Source organism: Anabrus simplex, chromosome 3 (assembly GCF_040414725.1).
Source record: "Anabrus simplex isolate iqAnaSimp1 chromosome 3, ASM4041472v1, whole genome shotgun sequence".
NCBI classification, from domain to species: domain Eukaryota; kingdom Metazoa; phylum Arthropoda; class Insecta; order Orthoptera; family Tettigoniidae; genus Anabrus; species Anabrus simplex.
Window position 1 is genome coordinate 338982147 of NC_090267.1, and position 18093 is coordinate 339000239.

Consider the following 18093-nt stretch of genomic DNA (forward strand, 5'->3'; position numbering starts at 1 on the left):
TACATATCGAGAAAAGTGACTTCCTTTTAAAAAAAAAAAGGAACTGGATGAACTACTTGCTCAAATGGCAATATATGACCTTCAGCCTTTTCAAATAGTTGAAAACAAGGGTTTTAAGGCATTTGTCGCAGCACTTAATCCAGGGTATGTACTACCAAATCAACGGACGATTTCAAAAATGATACCTGCGTTACATGAACAGTGTCTGAATAAGGTAAAAACTATGATGGAAGCTGTGAAGGTGTGCCTTATGACCGATTGTTGGACTTCCATAAACAATGAAAGTTTTTTGGCCAAAACCTGTCATTTCTTAACTGATAATTTTGAGCTGAAATCTGTCCTGTTAGAATGTTGTGTTTTAGAAGGAAGCCATACAAGTGAGAATTTATCACAAGAATTACAAAGGTTTATGAAGAAATACAAATTGGAAAATAAAATCGTGCTTGCAGTGTCAGACAATGCAGCCAACATCAAAAGAGCTATAACAGACATTCTTCAGTGGAAGCATTTCGGCTGTTTTGTTCACCAGCTGATTATTATTGTGACAAAAGCTATCCACCTTATCGATGGAATCCTGAACAAAATAAAAATTGTAGTGAAATTTTTTAAAAGGAGTTCTCAAGCAACTGAAAAACTACTGAGTTTCCAGAGAAACAGTGGAGTCGCTCAAGTAAAAAAGTTAATTCTTGATGTACCAACAAGATGGAACTCCACACTCTACATGTTAGAACGGTTTTGTGAGTTAGAAGATGCCATCAAAAGCACCACAGCACTCATCGTCAAAGATTTACCTGTTCTGAACACCCAAGAGTGGAAAGTTATCCATGAAATGTGTAAAATATTAAAGCCCCTTGAAATTGTGACAAAAGCAGCTAGTGGTGAAAAATACATATCTGGATCACTTGTCAAAGTTTTGGCTAATGGGCTACAGTCAGTTTATGAAAAATTTAGTAGTGAAAGTTTTACTGACTTGTCACAAAATATCATACAAACATTAAGCTCTGGGCTCAAGGAGAGATTTGGCCATATTGAAGAGAGCAACACTCTTGGTTTATGTACCTTTCTTGATCCAAGATTTAAAAACTTTGCTTTCCAAAATCACCAAGCACTGTAAACCAGTAAAAGGAAGCTACAAAATTTGATAGCTTCGAGAATTATGTCTCTGGAAGGTGATAAACCCTAAAGTCTCACTGTTGAGAAGAGAGATGCATTTTCACCATGGTCACTAATAGACAAATGTCTTTCACAAGCACTTCCACAAGGGACGCCTACATCCAGGTCAATTATTGAAGTCCAGAGATACTAAGAATGTGATATTCTAAGTAGAACTGAAGATCCATTAAAATGGTGGTATGAACACAAAGTTCAGTTTCCCTTCTTGAGTGAAATAGCTCAAGAAATTTTGTGTGTTTCATCTACTTCAGTACCCTGTGAACGAGTCTTCTCCAAGGGGAGCTTAATCTTCAGTGACAGAAGAAAGAGACTGCATTGAAAAAAGGCACAACAAATCTTGTTCCTCAATTCCAACCTTGGAGTGTAGAAAAGGATTCTTTCATTGTCTTGAGTAAGTCAAGATACTGCAACATCCAAGCCTAGCATCATCCTACATTTGTAGTTCTAGTTTCTAAGGTGTATATCTCAATTGATTCTATACTTGCTACTAAGTATGTGATAATCAATGTTTATATTCTGAGCGTATTTGTTTCATATTTATTCTATTATTCTATAAAATCATGTTTTCTTGTATATTCATTCCCCTATGCTTCAGTTATTATTGTTAAGAAGAAGACATTTGCACAATGTACATAAGCTTGTAAATGATGTTTTCACTAGTCTCTGGTACAAAACTTGGTTATGGACACTTGTCTTTTCTCGCACATCATGATGACCACTAAGTTTGTTGCCCAGTTCATCCTGGTTGTGGTCTTGTTGCAGCAGCACCTTTGCTGTTGTGTTACTGGTTTTGTGAAGCTAGGTATTGTTTTGCAAGTTTAGTAAAACAACTATTTCAGTGACTGCTTTTGTCATCTTGAAGAAAGTGTCGTGAAGAAGAGTAATGAAATATGCTAATGTTCTTCCTACGTTTTGTGCACATTTGTAAATATGGACATATACTATATGCATTATCCTTGATATGTTTTTTTTATTATGATCACAACCTCTCATAGTATGTGCGTTATTTTTCTCAAAGAACTACTTAAGTGATTTTGATTGTTATTTGTTTCTTACAGGCCTACTTGAAATTCAGTTCATAAAGATTATGTAATGCTATTTTCTCATTTAACAAAGGTAAAGTAGCAACTTCCATGTGCAACTTTAATTTTATGCACTTATGCACCATGTCATGTTTTTTGTTAGTTGCTACGTTATAAAGCACATTTATTTCCATTTAAATAAACCCTATTTTGCAAAACTAAATGCATGAAAGAGCAAAATTGGCTGAAAAAATTTCTTCCAGGTTGTTAGGGGAAGTCTAATTACCAGTACTTGCTAAAATTGTAGTGTTATAACTTAATAGGTACTGGTACATATTTTTAATTTGTTTTTTTTTACAATCCATAAATGTATATGGAAAGTACAGTGAATTTTCAATTTTTATTGGGGCAGGGCTGCTTTTTAGAGTGATGAGCACGTTATAATATTTACTACTCTTACCTTCTGTGATAAAGTAGGCCCTATATTGGAAATGCGCAGTTAACAAGCAAAGAGAGAATACCGGTACGGTACCTATAAATGTTGTTGGCTTATAGAAATATAAAGAGAGAAACTGGTTTGTGGCAGGACTTAAATTATGATGCGGAACAGCCAGTGTGTCAAATTGTAAGCTGATGATGAATGTTTGTTACAGTACTTTGCAACTGTGATAAGGTAAGCTTTAAGAAGTGTGCAAAAGTTTACACTGTAACACAGTATTGAATGATAAATGTAAATATGGGAGTACTCTTTGTATTAAATTATCAGTTTCTTATTTGTTGTTAGCGACGAAACTATGAAAATAATATGCCTCAGTTTTTCAGTTCCATTTTCTTAAATCTTTATTGCACTTAGGTACTGTAGGTGTATAACATAAATGAGGTTACGATTGTTTCTGTAACGAACCTCAAGGTTGAATATCAGCCCCTGCTGTATGTAATACTTGTGTGAAGTTACATTGTATAATTAACACTCGTCATGAAAGTTAAGTCAGTTTATTCTAAAACCTACATTTAAGTACCGTAAGCAATTGGTATCCAGGAGACACTACACGGGTAATTATATTTCGTTTGTTATTGCACATCATGTTAACAACCTCTTCCCTATGCTTTATTAAAACTTTTAATTTATAAAGGTGAATATTATTTTCCCCACTTCTAATGTCCCGAATCTTCCGAAAAAATACTGCCCGACCTAATCATATCATCTATAGTATTCCCATCAAAGAGGATAGAGATTCCCACACTGGCCGTCCGCACCAAAGAGTGACCGTGCCGTAATCATATGCTCGTGCTACCTGTGACAGAATCACCAATAAAAGTCACAGCTATTTTTGTGTCACAGATACGCCTGTCACCGATATTCTGAAATATCGGTTAAGCTCATCTCTAGTGGTGGTGCTTATTGTTTTAAGAGGAAGTACAACTAGGCAACCATCCTCTATACAACACTAATCAGAGAGAAGAAATGGAAGGGGTCCGGCACCACGAAAAATGAAGGTATTGGAAAAGGAGGACACGGGCCACGAAGGGTGTGAAAATGAAAGACTTCTTAGGCCTCCATACGTAATACCATTGGGGTCGGAAAAGAACAAGAGTTGACCAAGGGAGGTCGGATAGGACAGATGAAAGTGAGGAGCGTGACACATGTAAGTGGAAGCAATGCCAGGTCTCAGCTGTGGGTCCCGTGGTCGTCAAACCACTCTCCAAAGTTCAGAGCCCCTGGGGTCCCTTTTAGTCGCCTCTTACGATAGACAGGGGATACCGTGGGTGTTATTCTACTGCCCCCCCCCCCCACAGGGGGTGCCTATAAAGACAAACTCATGGCCTTGAAGTGCAAAGACAAGCGAGATGTCTGCATGCTGAGTACCATTCATGACACGGAAATGCGCACTGTTCTAAACAAGAAAGGAGAAACCAAAGAAAAGCCGGTCGTATGTATTGAGTACAATGACTCAATGGGAAGGAGTTGTACTTCCTTATCGGACCAATGTATCGTGCCATACAGTACGGTGAGAAAAATAATGAAGAAGTATTACTACAAAATTTTTAGACACCTACTGGACATAACAATGTTCAATGCTTTTGTGATATACAAGAAACATGGTGGTAAATTCACTCAGCTGGAGTTTCGTATTCAAATTGTGCAGAAACTATTTCAGAAGTATGCGAACGCTACCCCTAATGCAGCCTTGCCAATTTGATCAGTGATACCCGCACATGTTGACCTGTCAACTCGATTCTCAGGAAGGCATTTTCCAGATTTCAATCCAGCCTCAAAATCAAGACTGCATGCAAATAAGAGATGAGTTGTTTGCATGGCGAAAGGCCACCGGCGGGACACTCAGTATTATTGTGTAGTATGCAATGTCGTTTTGTGCCCCTCTCCTTGCTTCAGGCTATACCATACAGCTGAAGTATGAGCACTGCAAATATGCCAGCGAGTCTCAGGTTGTATGCTAGGGGAATTTGAGAAGATCATAGTCTACACTGTGACCGCTGTACAATCTGTCTGCCGGCAACTATCAGTGACCATACTGAAAGAGTTTTTAAAATTTTTACTCCAGTCACTTGTTATAGCCAGTGAGTGTAAATAATTAGTGTAAATAGTGTTAAACAGTGTAGGGTAATTTTGTACAATGTGGTGACAAAATTGTGATGAATGAACCCGTGGATTACTCGCTGCCCTCTACAATGGCAAGTTATAGGCCTACGTGGTGAGTACATTTTCCTATTTTATTTCTGGAAAATGTGATATTTGAGTGAATGTGTCTGTTGTTTGGAATTTTTGATAATTTGTCATTTGTGTGTTACGCATTTCAACAATGAATTAATATAAGCTACACATATAATATTCCGAATCGGAGTAAATATGAAATGGCACATATGCAATTTTTGCACTGACACTGGATGAATTGAAAAATCATTTTAATTGTAAATAATAAGGCAATTTACACTGCAACGTATAATTTTATGCTAAGTTTAACATAACATTTAAGCGGGTGTAGGCGGCAAAAACTATTTCTTTTTTAAAGAAAATTTTTACTGAAAATGATTCCCCACTATGCAGAAATTTCTCATTTATGACCTCCCCACTTAACGGGTTAAACTAAACCATTTGTATATCTATATAGGCCTATTATCTACCTTAAACCACTGAAGGATGTAATTTGTAACTATTTTGAATTTAACGTTGTAGGTACATTACAGATAAAATTGTTTCGATGTACAAGACAATTACAATATCGAAACAATGACACAAGTAAAGGAAAAAAATAAAACACAGATACACATTTTTTAAAATGGCTAGTCTACAAAATGGTTCTGTCGCACTATCACCACTAAATAATATAGCTTGTCACTTTCTAACAGACGTACACATAGGAATGGCTCCCATTTGAGCTAACAACTACATATTGTTGTACCTCTTAAAACAGCTATCACCATTCTCACCATTAACCTGTCTGTTGAAGGGGTGAAGATTTTAAGATACTGAACAGTTCGCAAATGGCATTTTAAAAGGACCTAAGTGCATATTCAGTATCCTTATTTTTCATGAAGTGTTTGCTTGAAAAAGGAGTTTTTAATAGTAAAATACAATACATTCATTTGCAGTAAAATTTTTCTTTAAAAAAGAAATAGTTTTTGCCAACCTACACCCGCTTAAATATTATGTTAAACTTAGCATAAAATTCAATTAATGCTGGATATTTTAAAAATCTCAAGTAAAATACAATACATTCTAAATGATATGGCCCATACAGCTCCTTGGATGAAGGGTCTGCACAGTAGCCTTTAGTTCAGAAAGCCCTGGGTTTGATTCCTGGCTGGGCAGCAGATTCTAGCTGTGTATTGTAAATTATCTCTAGCTTGGGGATTCTGCATTCGTGTTTGTTTTAATCTACTGTACATTTCTTCTTCACTGGATACAACACACCACATTACCAACAACCACATGAACATGCAATAGTGAACGCATCGTACCACACACGGTTGTAGTTAGGAAGGACATCGCCACGAGGAGGAGATGATGATAGGGGGTCACTTAGAGAGCTTTGACTTACCTGTCCGTTACTCTTGATATATTCCTCGATCGCTGCCAAAGCATCTTTAAATGCTCCAGATTTATTGGACTTTATTAGTTGGTCTCTAAATTCAAAGTAAGGTTTTATATTGCTCTCTTCAATCCATGCACTGAAATTCAGAGAAATACACAATATTAGAATATTACATAGTCTCATCTAAATTAAATTTACTCCCTCAAACCAATCAGTTCTTGGATGAAAAATTCTGAACATTTTCTGGTGATGTTTTGTTATGTTGTTCCTATATCAAAGTGAACACTAAAATCTTGATATATTTATGTCCAATTCCATATTTTGTGAATACTGTAAGTCAATACACTAAATATGTGGACAGTGGGCATGGGAGGGATGAGTTAAATACTTTCCTATTAATTTAAATGTAAAGAAGAATATGAGCTAATTATTGCTTATATAACTGTTGGCAAGAAGTAAGCTTATATTATACTTTCAGCCATTTACAAAGATGGTGATGAGCAAAAAACACACAACACTAGGAAAACAAAAAAAGGTCTTCTATGTAAATACTGCTATGTGACATGATGACCTAGGAACAGTATTGGCCACCACAAAGTCAGCCACAGTCCTAACATTTCTCATTTAACACCAGGCCAGCAAACATATCCATAGCATCAAGTTTAGAATTATTACTAGTTGTAGAACCAGTCGTTGACAGGACAATCACTCAGCACGTGTATGGAATTTTTGTCTACCCCTCACATTGTTCCCTGGATTCTGGGGCATGTAAGACGGCATGCCTCCCCGGTCAATGGCTTGTTGTGACTTATTCATTTCCTTGCTCTCTGTACCCTTTACAGTTTTTTTCTCCTCCTGATCTCGATTTCATCTCATACTTCCGATATAAAAATAAAGCCAAGTATTGGGTTAATTTTCAAAGAATATCAACATGTTTGTGCAAAGCCTTTAAAATATTGCTGGAACTATTTCCATAGTAAGTCTTTTTAGAATCCAAAGAGTTAGTTACCAGCTTGTTGCCTTGAAATTTCACACGACTGCCACTGATATTTCCCTCATTTTTCACCATATCAGAAAAAGATATAGAACAAAAATTCGTCATGAGCTATTTTCGTGTAAAACCAACTGTAAGAGAGGCATCAAGTTTTATGCTTTAGGACCCTTCTGAAACACCCCCTCCTGTGAAATTGTTTGGACAAATTATAGCCAAGATCCTACTCGATCTTATTCTATACTGAAATACTTTCATTAAAATTCACTCATCCATTTTCCCATAATGCTCTAATAGACGATAATTTTTAAACTGAACTCGACTTAGGTCACTACAATGCCATCACTATTCTTGTCAGAATACAATATTAACCAACTAGAATTCTGCAGTCAAAAGCAATGCTATCATATGAAATGCTTGATCAGATGAAAAACAGCATAGTTTCTCACTTTTCACAAACAGTACTATGCTGGCTTTCTAATGATACTAATTTCCAGAACTAGAACGACCAGACCAGACAACTGAACACTGCTCTGCTGTTTCCCACTTACCCCTTGACACCAACCTCCATACCTCTTATAGACCTCATTTTCTTCACATGCTGCCGACCTCTATAGGTGGTATAGACCCCTGTGGGCCTAATTTAATTTTTTCTAGCTTGTGAAGTTTTAAAGTTGAGATCGAAATGGTACATCTTTGAAGGTGGTGACCTGTGCCTTCCTTGTATGTAAGAATCAGTCCAAATCAACGTTTCTTTTTTCTTCCTGAAGAGTTTAAAATAATCTGACCTCTTTTCGCTTGAGAGCATTTAGACTTAAATCTCTGCTGCACTGCAGCAGGTTAAACAGAATTTCCTTATGTAGATTGACAGTCTAAACCAACTTTTCACTGATATGTTGAAATCATCTGGTGAGGATTCCTATAATTATTTCCATGCCTTGAAACCTCTTACGACTTGTAATTACTTAACTCTGTCACTTTTAAATACAATACTGTGAGGTGCTGAAGCATGACAGGGTGCCGTATGAAAGAGAGAAGAAGAAACAAAACACCCATCGCAAGTAAATTTTAAGTTTCATTACAGAAAATAGTCCTCTGCAATTAAAATATAACTGTAATAAGATGTTAGAATACAACCTTATTAAAAAAACGATGAACTACCAGTTTGAATCGCTAATGCATGCAATTTACCGTTGGTCTTTATAGCTATTGTTGAGAGTGAAGGAGAATTTCCTGTTGTGTATGTTTATCAGGAACTCAAGGGAGACATCATTAGTTAGTTGGAACAGAAAAAATGATGAACTCTTCTCAGAAGAACTCTTAAGGTTTCACTTTGCTTTTTCCTGCCTGCTGGCTCTTCAGAAATGTGTGCGCGTGAGTTTTGTATTCAGGAATCATTCAAGGCGAATATTTTCGCACTGCAAGATGTGTGGTTAAGGTTATTTTTAATATGTATAACTTTTGTTTTCTCAACGATTCATTTGTTTCTATACTCGTCCCTGTTTTTATCTCCTCGTAAGATGTGTATTGTTTAATGTAACGCCTTGTGTAATATAAATGTCTACATGCTAGCCTATTTCCCACATTTTGGCTGAAGATGACGCCAACCAGCGTCGAAACTAGTTCCAAGTGTAAATATATGTTGTAAATAAACTATAACATTTTTGTATTGAAAACGTGGACCCTTTTAAGTTTCCTACCTTCCATTCTCAGTTCAATACGGACAAAAATGAAATTCTTAGATTTAAAAGGTTTAGGTTTAAGTAGGTATGTTATAATTTAAGATGTAAAACTGTCCTCATAATCATTATCTTGTTAAATATTACTGCTTTTACAAACTCACATTCAGTTAACATTATCTGAGCGCAAATGAAATTTGTAAGAGCCTTCTAATTATTCGCTAATGTGAGCACCATGATTTATACCAGAAAAACCATAAATTAAGTTGAAGGTAAAGCACTTGCAAAAAGATTAATATCACTGTTAAACTAGTGGGGTTCGAACCCACTATCTCCCGGATGCAAGCTCACAGCGGCGTGCTCCTAACCGCACGTCCGACTCGCCCGGTTTTATTGGTATTTGCTTTTCTACTTTAAGTATACTATTTATAGGACGGCAATCTCATTTCTGTGCTATTACATCTTCTAATGTTCGCTGATTTGGCCAAAGTAAAAGTTGCAATTTTTTCCCCTTCATCTTCCAATCCCTTCTCTTCTGCCCCTTAGAGTTTGAAGATTCTTCCACTCATGTACTGACTCTGAAATAGTACAGATAGTTTCCTGAAGGGAAATGGCGATATGTTTTGAACAATTCAGCATATCCTCCATATTCCATTTTAATACAAAATTAGAAACTTGTTTGCACCGCTTTATCAATAGTTTCCCAATTCTCTTCATGAATTTAAGTTGGCCAGCCTTTAAGAAATATCTCTAGGCAATGTACCATGGTATTCCAGTACACTTCACTTGGGAGTACAACTTTTTGAGGTACCAGCTTTCTGTGACATGTATTAGGGAAGTGTTCGCTTCTCAAGAACTTCATCACATTTATCAAATATTCTCTCACAATAGGAAACAAAGTCATTTGCTAGCAGATTTAGTACATGTGCAGAGTATTTATAAGCAAATGACATCCAAATTTTCATAATTTTCAAGAAGAGACATTTTTAAAGTGTTGGAAGCATTATCTGTAACAGGAGGATGAACTCTGCACTTACAAAGGCCTCCTCACATTTTTCAATGCCACTTCTGCTACATAATTGGCAGTGTGAGCATGACCAGATGTATCAAAACTGCCCATTAACCTCTTAACTGGGTATGACGTATATATTCGTATGCTGAATGTTACAGGGTAATGGGCATGACGAATATATACGTACTCGTCCTTTACCGCGAATATATCCTGGATATGACGAGCTACTTTGCCGCGTCGCGTATTGTCGCCTTAATTGATGTTTTTCCGACTCGATGACAGCAAACACCACATGTCATGCCTCCTGAAGCTTATTTGTTTTTATTTTACAACTGTGCGGTGCTACTTGTCCGCAGTGGCCCAAATATGGCAGCATCTAGTTCAAAGCGTAAGTTCGAAACGCTCAAAGAAGGGAATATGATTCACACTTAGAGAATGATTATGACGATATATCTTCTCAGAAATCCAAAGATGAGTGGTTTGATACAGATGAAGGGGAGTCTGATAGTGAAATTGGTTCAGAGAATGAGAATGAAGAATAAGGTGAACAACATGACGAATTGGATGAAGGCGAAGGGCTAGACATGTTTCAACCTTTCCCGGAGCGTGGTGTTTCACGTCAGAAATTCGTACTTTCTGGTGCTAGTGGTGTAAATGTGGACTTTGACGATTAATCCAATGTGTTGGAATATTTTGAACAGTTCATAGGTTATGATATGTTTCAACTTATTGCCGAACAGACCAAAGTGTATGCTAAACAGATTTTAGAAGCCCATCCGAACTTGAAACGACTGTCACGAGTGAGAGATTGGGTGGAAACAAACCCAAGTGAGATAAAAACTATCTCTGAGACAAATCACTGCAGTTCTAGTGAGGTAAATGACGTAACTGACCGTGAAGTTAATGTAAAATCTTTTACAATGTCACTAGCATGATGTGTAATTTGTAAATATTAATTTCTTTTATTTGTTTTAATTTTAGGTGCTAACATATGAACAAAACACTCAAATTTTAACTAGGTCAATGACCTTGCAGTTAATGTAAAAAAGGTTGAACATTTCTCTAACATTAAAATTAATTAATTACAACTCCTTTATTTTAATTTTTGTATCACAGATGAATGATACTAATGATATTACTAACTTTTCTGCCTATCCTGCCGTGTAACAACAATCTGATGAAAAAATACACAGGCCAGGTTACACCAAGCACATCAATAATACCCAGTTAAGAGGTTAAATAAAGATTGCCTGTTTTGCTGGTAACTATAAAGGTATTTATAAGTTCGATATAAACAAATGATCAGACATCAAACACTATACACATGAACTCTGATTTTTCAGAATAAGGGAACAAGTTATCTTTTCATCTTCGCAAACAGTTTCCAATGAAGATCCACTACTTTCCTTTCTTTGGAGGAACGTAACCAAGGCAAAGTTGTTGCACAAGTCGCACAAAATGAGAATGTTCAATGCTATGAAAAGTAGTATTTGTTAAGAATATATACTACTTGCTAGTCCAAAGCCTACTTCTGCACAGGTGATGATCTAACCATATATGAATCGAATTATTCTGCAGCTTTAGTCACCTTATCCCGCAATTATTCTGATGTATTTTCATAAGATACTGCAAAACCAGTAGTGAGAATGGTGAAAGCATAAGTGGATGTACTAAGGCAAAGTATGCCTGTCAAAGTCGTGGTTGAAATGGTATCTGCAAAAGAAAAAAAATCTATCTATTTAATACTGTATTTCCTGAAAGAATTGGCAGTGATATATTTAATATTTGTTGTTCTTACAACTGAACCAAAAGACATGCAATATATGCACACTTATTATCACTGCCCCGTAAGAGAACCCCTCAGTAAGTCACCAAATCCCCTTGAAATTTCCCAGGCATAAGTGGCATTGGCAGCAATCAATACAGCATAACATTTGTATTTTGTTTTTAAATTTAGGTCTTTAATGTATTCAATTGTCTAGTTTATAAATTATACAGAAGAGAACATTATTTTGATATATTTGTATAAATTTATGGAATATGCCTTCGCTGGTGAGGCCTGGTGTTTACAATGCACTATATCTTCTGGTGCGGGCTAGAACAAATTTGCCAGTTTCATTGATCTGTATCAGTATCATCCTTAACTCTGACAACATGAAAGTGACCGAGGTATGAATGATGTCAGTAATGCCATTCATTATGCAGCCAGTCCCTGTTATGAATGGTGAGGAAACGTCCCCCACAGGGTCGGTTGGTCCGGGCATTTCAGTGAGCTCGGCAAACTGAGATGTAATAGCGATTTCCATCTCAGCGAGGAAACCAACGGGAAGCTACTTCACTCATAATTTCCCCAGTACACCTCTTCAGCGATGTGTGGGCTACCTATGACGGCTTATGGCAGAGCTGTTGAGGTCCACAGCAGCCTCCAGTTTGAGCATTCATCACACATATACTAGTATGAAAACGTGCCTTCGACAGCCAAAATTACTATGTGAAAAGCGAATAAAAATTTGAAATGAACATGGTAATGAGTCTTACATGTAAGTCTCATATGGGGTTGACTGTCATAAGTAGGCCTATTATTTAAAAAGTAATAGGAAATGTGAAATTAACATTTTAATGTACAGCAGAACCCCATATATCCAAAATAAAGGGGGCGGAGCAGCTTCGGTTGACGCAGTTTTTCCAATGACACACGGTAAATACTTTAGGAAATTAAAAGTCGAAATAATAATAATGTAATAATAATTCCTGCTTGTTCAAGAAAAATCTACCATGGAATGAACTGGACGGTATGAAACTTTTATTTTACACGGGCATTCTGGCATAAGTCATAATATAAAAATAGGGTTTGCCTAGTAGCTCTCAGCACGTATATCAAGAAAATTACTAATATTGATGGCTAAGAATTGTGGCAGCAAGAAAAACAAAATATTAAAATACAATTTTGCTACAGCATTTTAGTTAAGCGGGGTTCTACTGTACTTCTATGTTACATACATGTCAAATGTATTGAATCAGAACAAGTATTATAAAATTTCCTTATAAACAAAACCATATCCAGTGTAGTGGTGGATTGGACTTTTACAGTACTTTGACGACCAAGGATCTGTGCACTCTTGAGAAAGGTACATAGTTATCCATAGCTAAACACCAAAGTGGAGAGATTTTCCTCAAATGAATACTTTCTTTCTATAACTTGATAGCGGCAGGATACATTTACAGGATTTTTTTTTTTTAATTATTGATTTTATGCCCCACTAACAACTTTTACAGTTTTTCGAGATGCTGAGGTGCCAGGATATTGTGCCCCATGAATTCTTTTGTGTGCTAGTAAATCTACTGACATGAGGCTGGTATATTTCAGCACGTTCAAGTACAACCAGGCTAAGCCGGGATCAAACCCACCAACTTGAGCTCAGAAGGTGTTCTATCATTTGAGCCATTCTTGAAGGAAACCACTTCCAGGATTAGACAGGTGCTAAATCTATTCTTGGAATAACACTCTTTCTTCCTGAATAATTTCAATGTGATAGTTAAGAAATTCTATTAACATAACTGCATTCTATGAAGTTTGTAGTAATGTATGTTATTTTGTCACTTTTCGAAACGTTCAAAACCTGTTGGCTGATATTTTGTTAGCCGGGCATGAAACTTGCTACTTCAGTAAAATTTGTCTCACTTGGATGTGAAGACGAAGCAAATAAATCTTCTAACTTATTTTTCTGAAATTTGCTTTTGTGAAATCTCAATATCATAATTTTGGACTAGTTTCCCATTAATGAGTTTTACAAGCCATTTACAGTAGCTGGGATCTACAGCTCTTATATTCTTATACAGTTAATCTTAATTGCGGCCACAAGGAATACTATTTTGAACTTGACTAAACAGATGTCATATCTACCAGTCTTACAGAAGTATTTAATATTAATGTTGCAACATGCAACAAACTGGCATGTCACGTCACAAAATGACAAGCATTTTAAGGGGGAAAAAAAAAAAAAAAAAAGAGCTTGTACTATTTCACTTTGGCAGAATCATATCTCTACCAAGGAAATACCAACAACAAAGCATTCACAATCAAAATTTGTCAATGCCATTCAACAGCCTCAGTGGTAAGGGTTCCATCTCATCCTATAGATGGAGGTAGTATCGCTGCGTACAGCAGAAATATAAATATGATAAATTCATTTCAGTAAAAGAAGGGGTGATGACAGAGCCATTACCAATACGCTAGAATAACACAGAGGCGGAAGCGCTGCCTGACAGAAAGTAATTGAACGAACGTCTGCCATGTTTTTGGTGGTCACACAAGCAAGGGTTTCCAACTCATCCTATAGGGAGCGTGCACGGTACTAGTGACAGATCGCTCTGGCGTAATTCCGAGCATTAATACAGTGAGAGTGCGTTCCGCTGAAGTGATGACTTGCATCATAGTTACGGACAAATTATCGTTGCATCTTGTCGTCAAAATATGAAGTAGTGCTATGGAAGTTGTAACACAACATGGGTTTGAGTACAAACACTTCCAAAACAGTCGCAAGTCAACAGTGAATAAAGCACAGAAAGTAGTTGACAGTGGCCATGTGTTACAAGTTGAAGAAAGACGATCTGTTTCCAGTTGTACAATTACTTGCTTCGTCATAAGGCAGACGAGTGTTAGCAAAAGCCCGTACCAGGTTACAATTGAGGTAATTACGTTAGCTCATTATTGTTAAACATACAATATTCTATTTTATAATTTAATTTTATGTGATTCAGTAAAGTCTGTAATACATCGAATTTCTATTACAGCTTGACAATCAACGAAACTGTGTTGAATCAAACTGTGACTGTGTGACTGGTGCCGGAGGGCGTTGTAAACACGTATGCGCCATTATACAGTACTGCAATTCTGATTCAAGATTTAGTAAGACAAATTTGCCGCAATAATGGGGGGAAACCAGATTTGAAAACAGCTGGTATGTAATATTATCGCTGTTAATTATGTAATAAATGTAAGTGCTCATAATATGATTAATACAGTGTAGATTTTATATCTTCTAGGGTCCGTAAAATATGCGAAAGGGAAGAAGGCTGAAGATCTATTTCCAAAGAAGAGGGCGAGAACTGACAAAGGTGCTGTTATTACCATCGATGAGGTAGGAAAAACAGATCTAGATAATTCACCTTGGATTGAAATGACTAGAGCGGCGATGAAAACAGTCTGAATCGGTAGCAGAAAGTTTGTGTGAAGAGTTGTGCAACAATAGCGTCAATATTGGCATTACAGTTACAACAGAAAAAATAGTTCATATAGCATTTAAAACTCAGTTTCCAAGTGAAAGTTATGAATGGTTGAAGGTGTGGGCACTACGCATTTCTGCTTCAAGTCGAGCCCATCGGGCCAGAAGGATGCGAAACCCTCATGAATTAGCAAAAAAATTCCTTGAGGAAACTCCCGTGTCTCATAGAAATCTTATTTATGCAAGACTACTGAGGGCATTGCCCTGAAATAGTATTCCTCTTTAGCAGGATTTGAATGTGTAACCTCGGGGGTAGTAATACACTGTAAATAAACCGGGCTTTGTGCAACACCAGACGGGTTGGTTCTAGGAAAGGATGGACATATTTCCAAGGTTCTAGAAAATAAGTGTCCGATTTCGTGCAATGATAGACCAATAATTGAACCTCCTGACACTATAAATGTTAAATACTTGCACAGAGACTCAGATGATAATTTGAGACTGAAAAATAGCCATATCTATTACAGTCAGTGTCAGATACTGTTATATTGTACAGGACTTCAGGAGCTGGATTTTTATGTATATTCACCTCTGGGTTCTGTTATTGTCCCTGTGAAGTATGATTATTCCTTTCTTGAAACATCCATTCCATTGTTGGAAAGGTTTTATTTTGGCCACTTCATCCCTTTATTGCAGCAGAAGATGAAAGCCTACGATTAGTAACTGATTGTTGAATTATCAGTACATCAAATGTGAAGAATTAAAGTCAAACAGGGTTATTATATGCTCTTTTTAGTGAATTATGACTACAATGTACAAGCGTTAATCTCTTGTAAATCACGTCTTATCTGTCAGCATGTTCCTGCTGTAGACCTACTACCATGTTGAAAATACTATGTATACTTTTTAAATATAATTAAGGTTCCAAAAAAGTACTGTAGATATAAAAATACATTTAAACCTGATATTACTGTCACAGGCAAATTTAATAACAACTGTAACTACCTCATATATATGAATCTGTGAAAACTCAAATTTCGCGAACGAGATTTCCGGAGTGCTTTTGACAAGCTATTGATGGGCAGCATCCAGTAAGCAAATGAATAGGAATTCAGTTGGAATAAGTAGATAACACATCATGCTGCTAAGCAAAGTTCTAATAAGATAGATTTATACAAGTGAATTCTGTGCAGGGGTTACAGTTCTACGTTCTTTATTATTGGTGGCAAGAAATTTGCTAGCACACAAGCTAAGTAAACAATGTCGCTGATATACGGAAACAGATCTTTAGGAAAATTTTTGAAGATTTGAAAATTTTTACCCTCTGTATGCATCTTTCAACATGAATTCACACACTTGCTACACTCTGAGTTTGTAACACTTCATCTTCTGTAAATCTCCCATTGTGAAGAAAAGGCAGCATAACAAGTAAAGAATGAGGTGACTGTGCTTTAATGCCTGGGAATCCTTTGTCGACTAATATAACGTCCCCTTCACTCAAAAGATTTAGGAAGCCTGAATTGTTAACAATAAAAGTATCACTAGTTCTTCCACCATAACAAGGGGAAACAAAAACAACAGTTTCATTTGGGGCCACAGCTAATAAAAATTTAAATGTATAACATGACTTGTACGAGGAATAGATGTTACATCTCTCATCTATTCTTGCTGGCGTTTCAGATTTAATTTCTGTGCAATCTATTATAACTCGTGCGTCAGGATAAAATGTTTTGAAAGCGCGGCAAAGTATTTTGCACAGATAGTTTGCTAGGCCAGAAAATAAAATGAGATGTGCGTTTCTTGACTACTCCGAGAGCAGTAAAAAATATTCACGCAGCAGTAGTCCAATGTACACCAAATATGACTGCCAAGGCAGCAAAGGTTACACCCAATTTCATTTTCATTAAAAAGAGTAAACAAACATATACGTATTTATAGACACTTTAGAAACAAAGAATGAAAGTAAAAAATTAACTGTTTTAAATGAAACACTTGTTAAATCCTTCAACTGTGCCTCATTTTTTATGCTCTGGTATCCATGCAATGATCTGCACATGTCCAGGAGGGTGTTGGGACCACAACTTTCATCCACCTTCTCCGAAATACTTTGAGGTACTGTGCTTGAGTTGCACAGTGTTTATACATCACTCCCACTAAAAACACAAACGAATACAAAAGTCGTTGCTTCAATCTGAAATGCTGCTTGCACCGAGTTATGTAGTTTCTCACACTCATTTCTCACAATAAATTCATGGGTTTCCTGATTAGCAGACATATGTATATTTGAGCATTTCATTCGTTTACTCGCTCTTTCAAACCAGGATACATCACATTCTCTTTTCGGTTTCTTCTTATAGCTCTCATGAAACACAGATTGTATATATATAATGGATGATTTTCAATATTACTTGGCTTTCCTCAAACAAAATGTTCACTGCAAATGACGGAGCATTTAGAGGGTTCCCATGGAGTTCCATCTGCACTGAAATGCAGGAATATTTCTCTTGTTTCGTTTCGGCCAACTAAGGACCACGTCATTTCAACTGTTTCCCTTGAGCTTTAATGTTGGTCCAGTACTCCTTCATTCGTATACGGTGTTGCTCCTTTCGTTCTTCCGTCCATGCCTTTCCAGTTTTCATCTTCGGCTTTGGTAGGAAACTCTGATGTTCTTGGAGTTTTTTCTTAAGTGGGACACGCTCCTGGATATCTTCAAATGAGATCCCAATCTCCTGCAGATCTTGCAGGAATATTATTATTATTATTATTATAAATTACAGTAACACAGCCTGGACTGACCGCTCAAGACAAGATCACCGAAATGTTACCGATTTCTTTCACGAGAGGTGCTGAAAGCGGCCCGTGCCCGCTCCCTACAGATGAAGGTAGTATCGCTGCATACAGCAGAAATGTAAATTCATTTCAGTAAAAGAAGGGGT

At 36.7% G+C, this 18093-nt stretch overlaps 1 protein-coding gene across 2 annotated transcripts in view; it reads right to left on the reverse strand.

Moving 5' to 3' along the window:
- The window catches only part of LOC136866345 (cytokine-like nuclear factor N-PAC), a 367035-nt gene that overhangs the window by 298128 nt on the left and 50814 nt on the right, over positions 1-18093 (reverse strand). For both annotated transcript variants that reach the window (XM_067143213.2, XM_067143212.2), the window contains exon 4: positions 6257-6386. In XM_067143213.2, coding sequence (XP_066999314.2) covers positions 6257-6386 — 130 coding nt within the window. The remainder of the gene's footprint in view (positions 1-6256; positions 6387-18093) is intronic.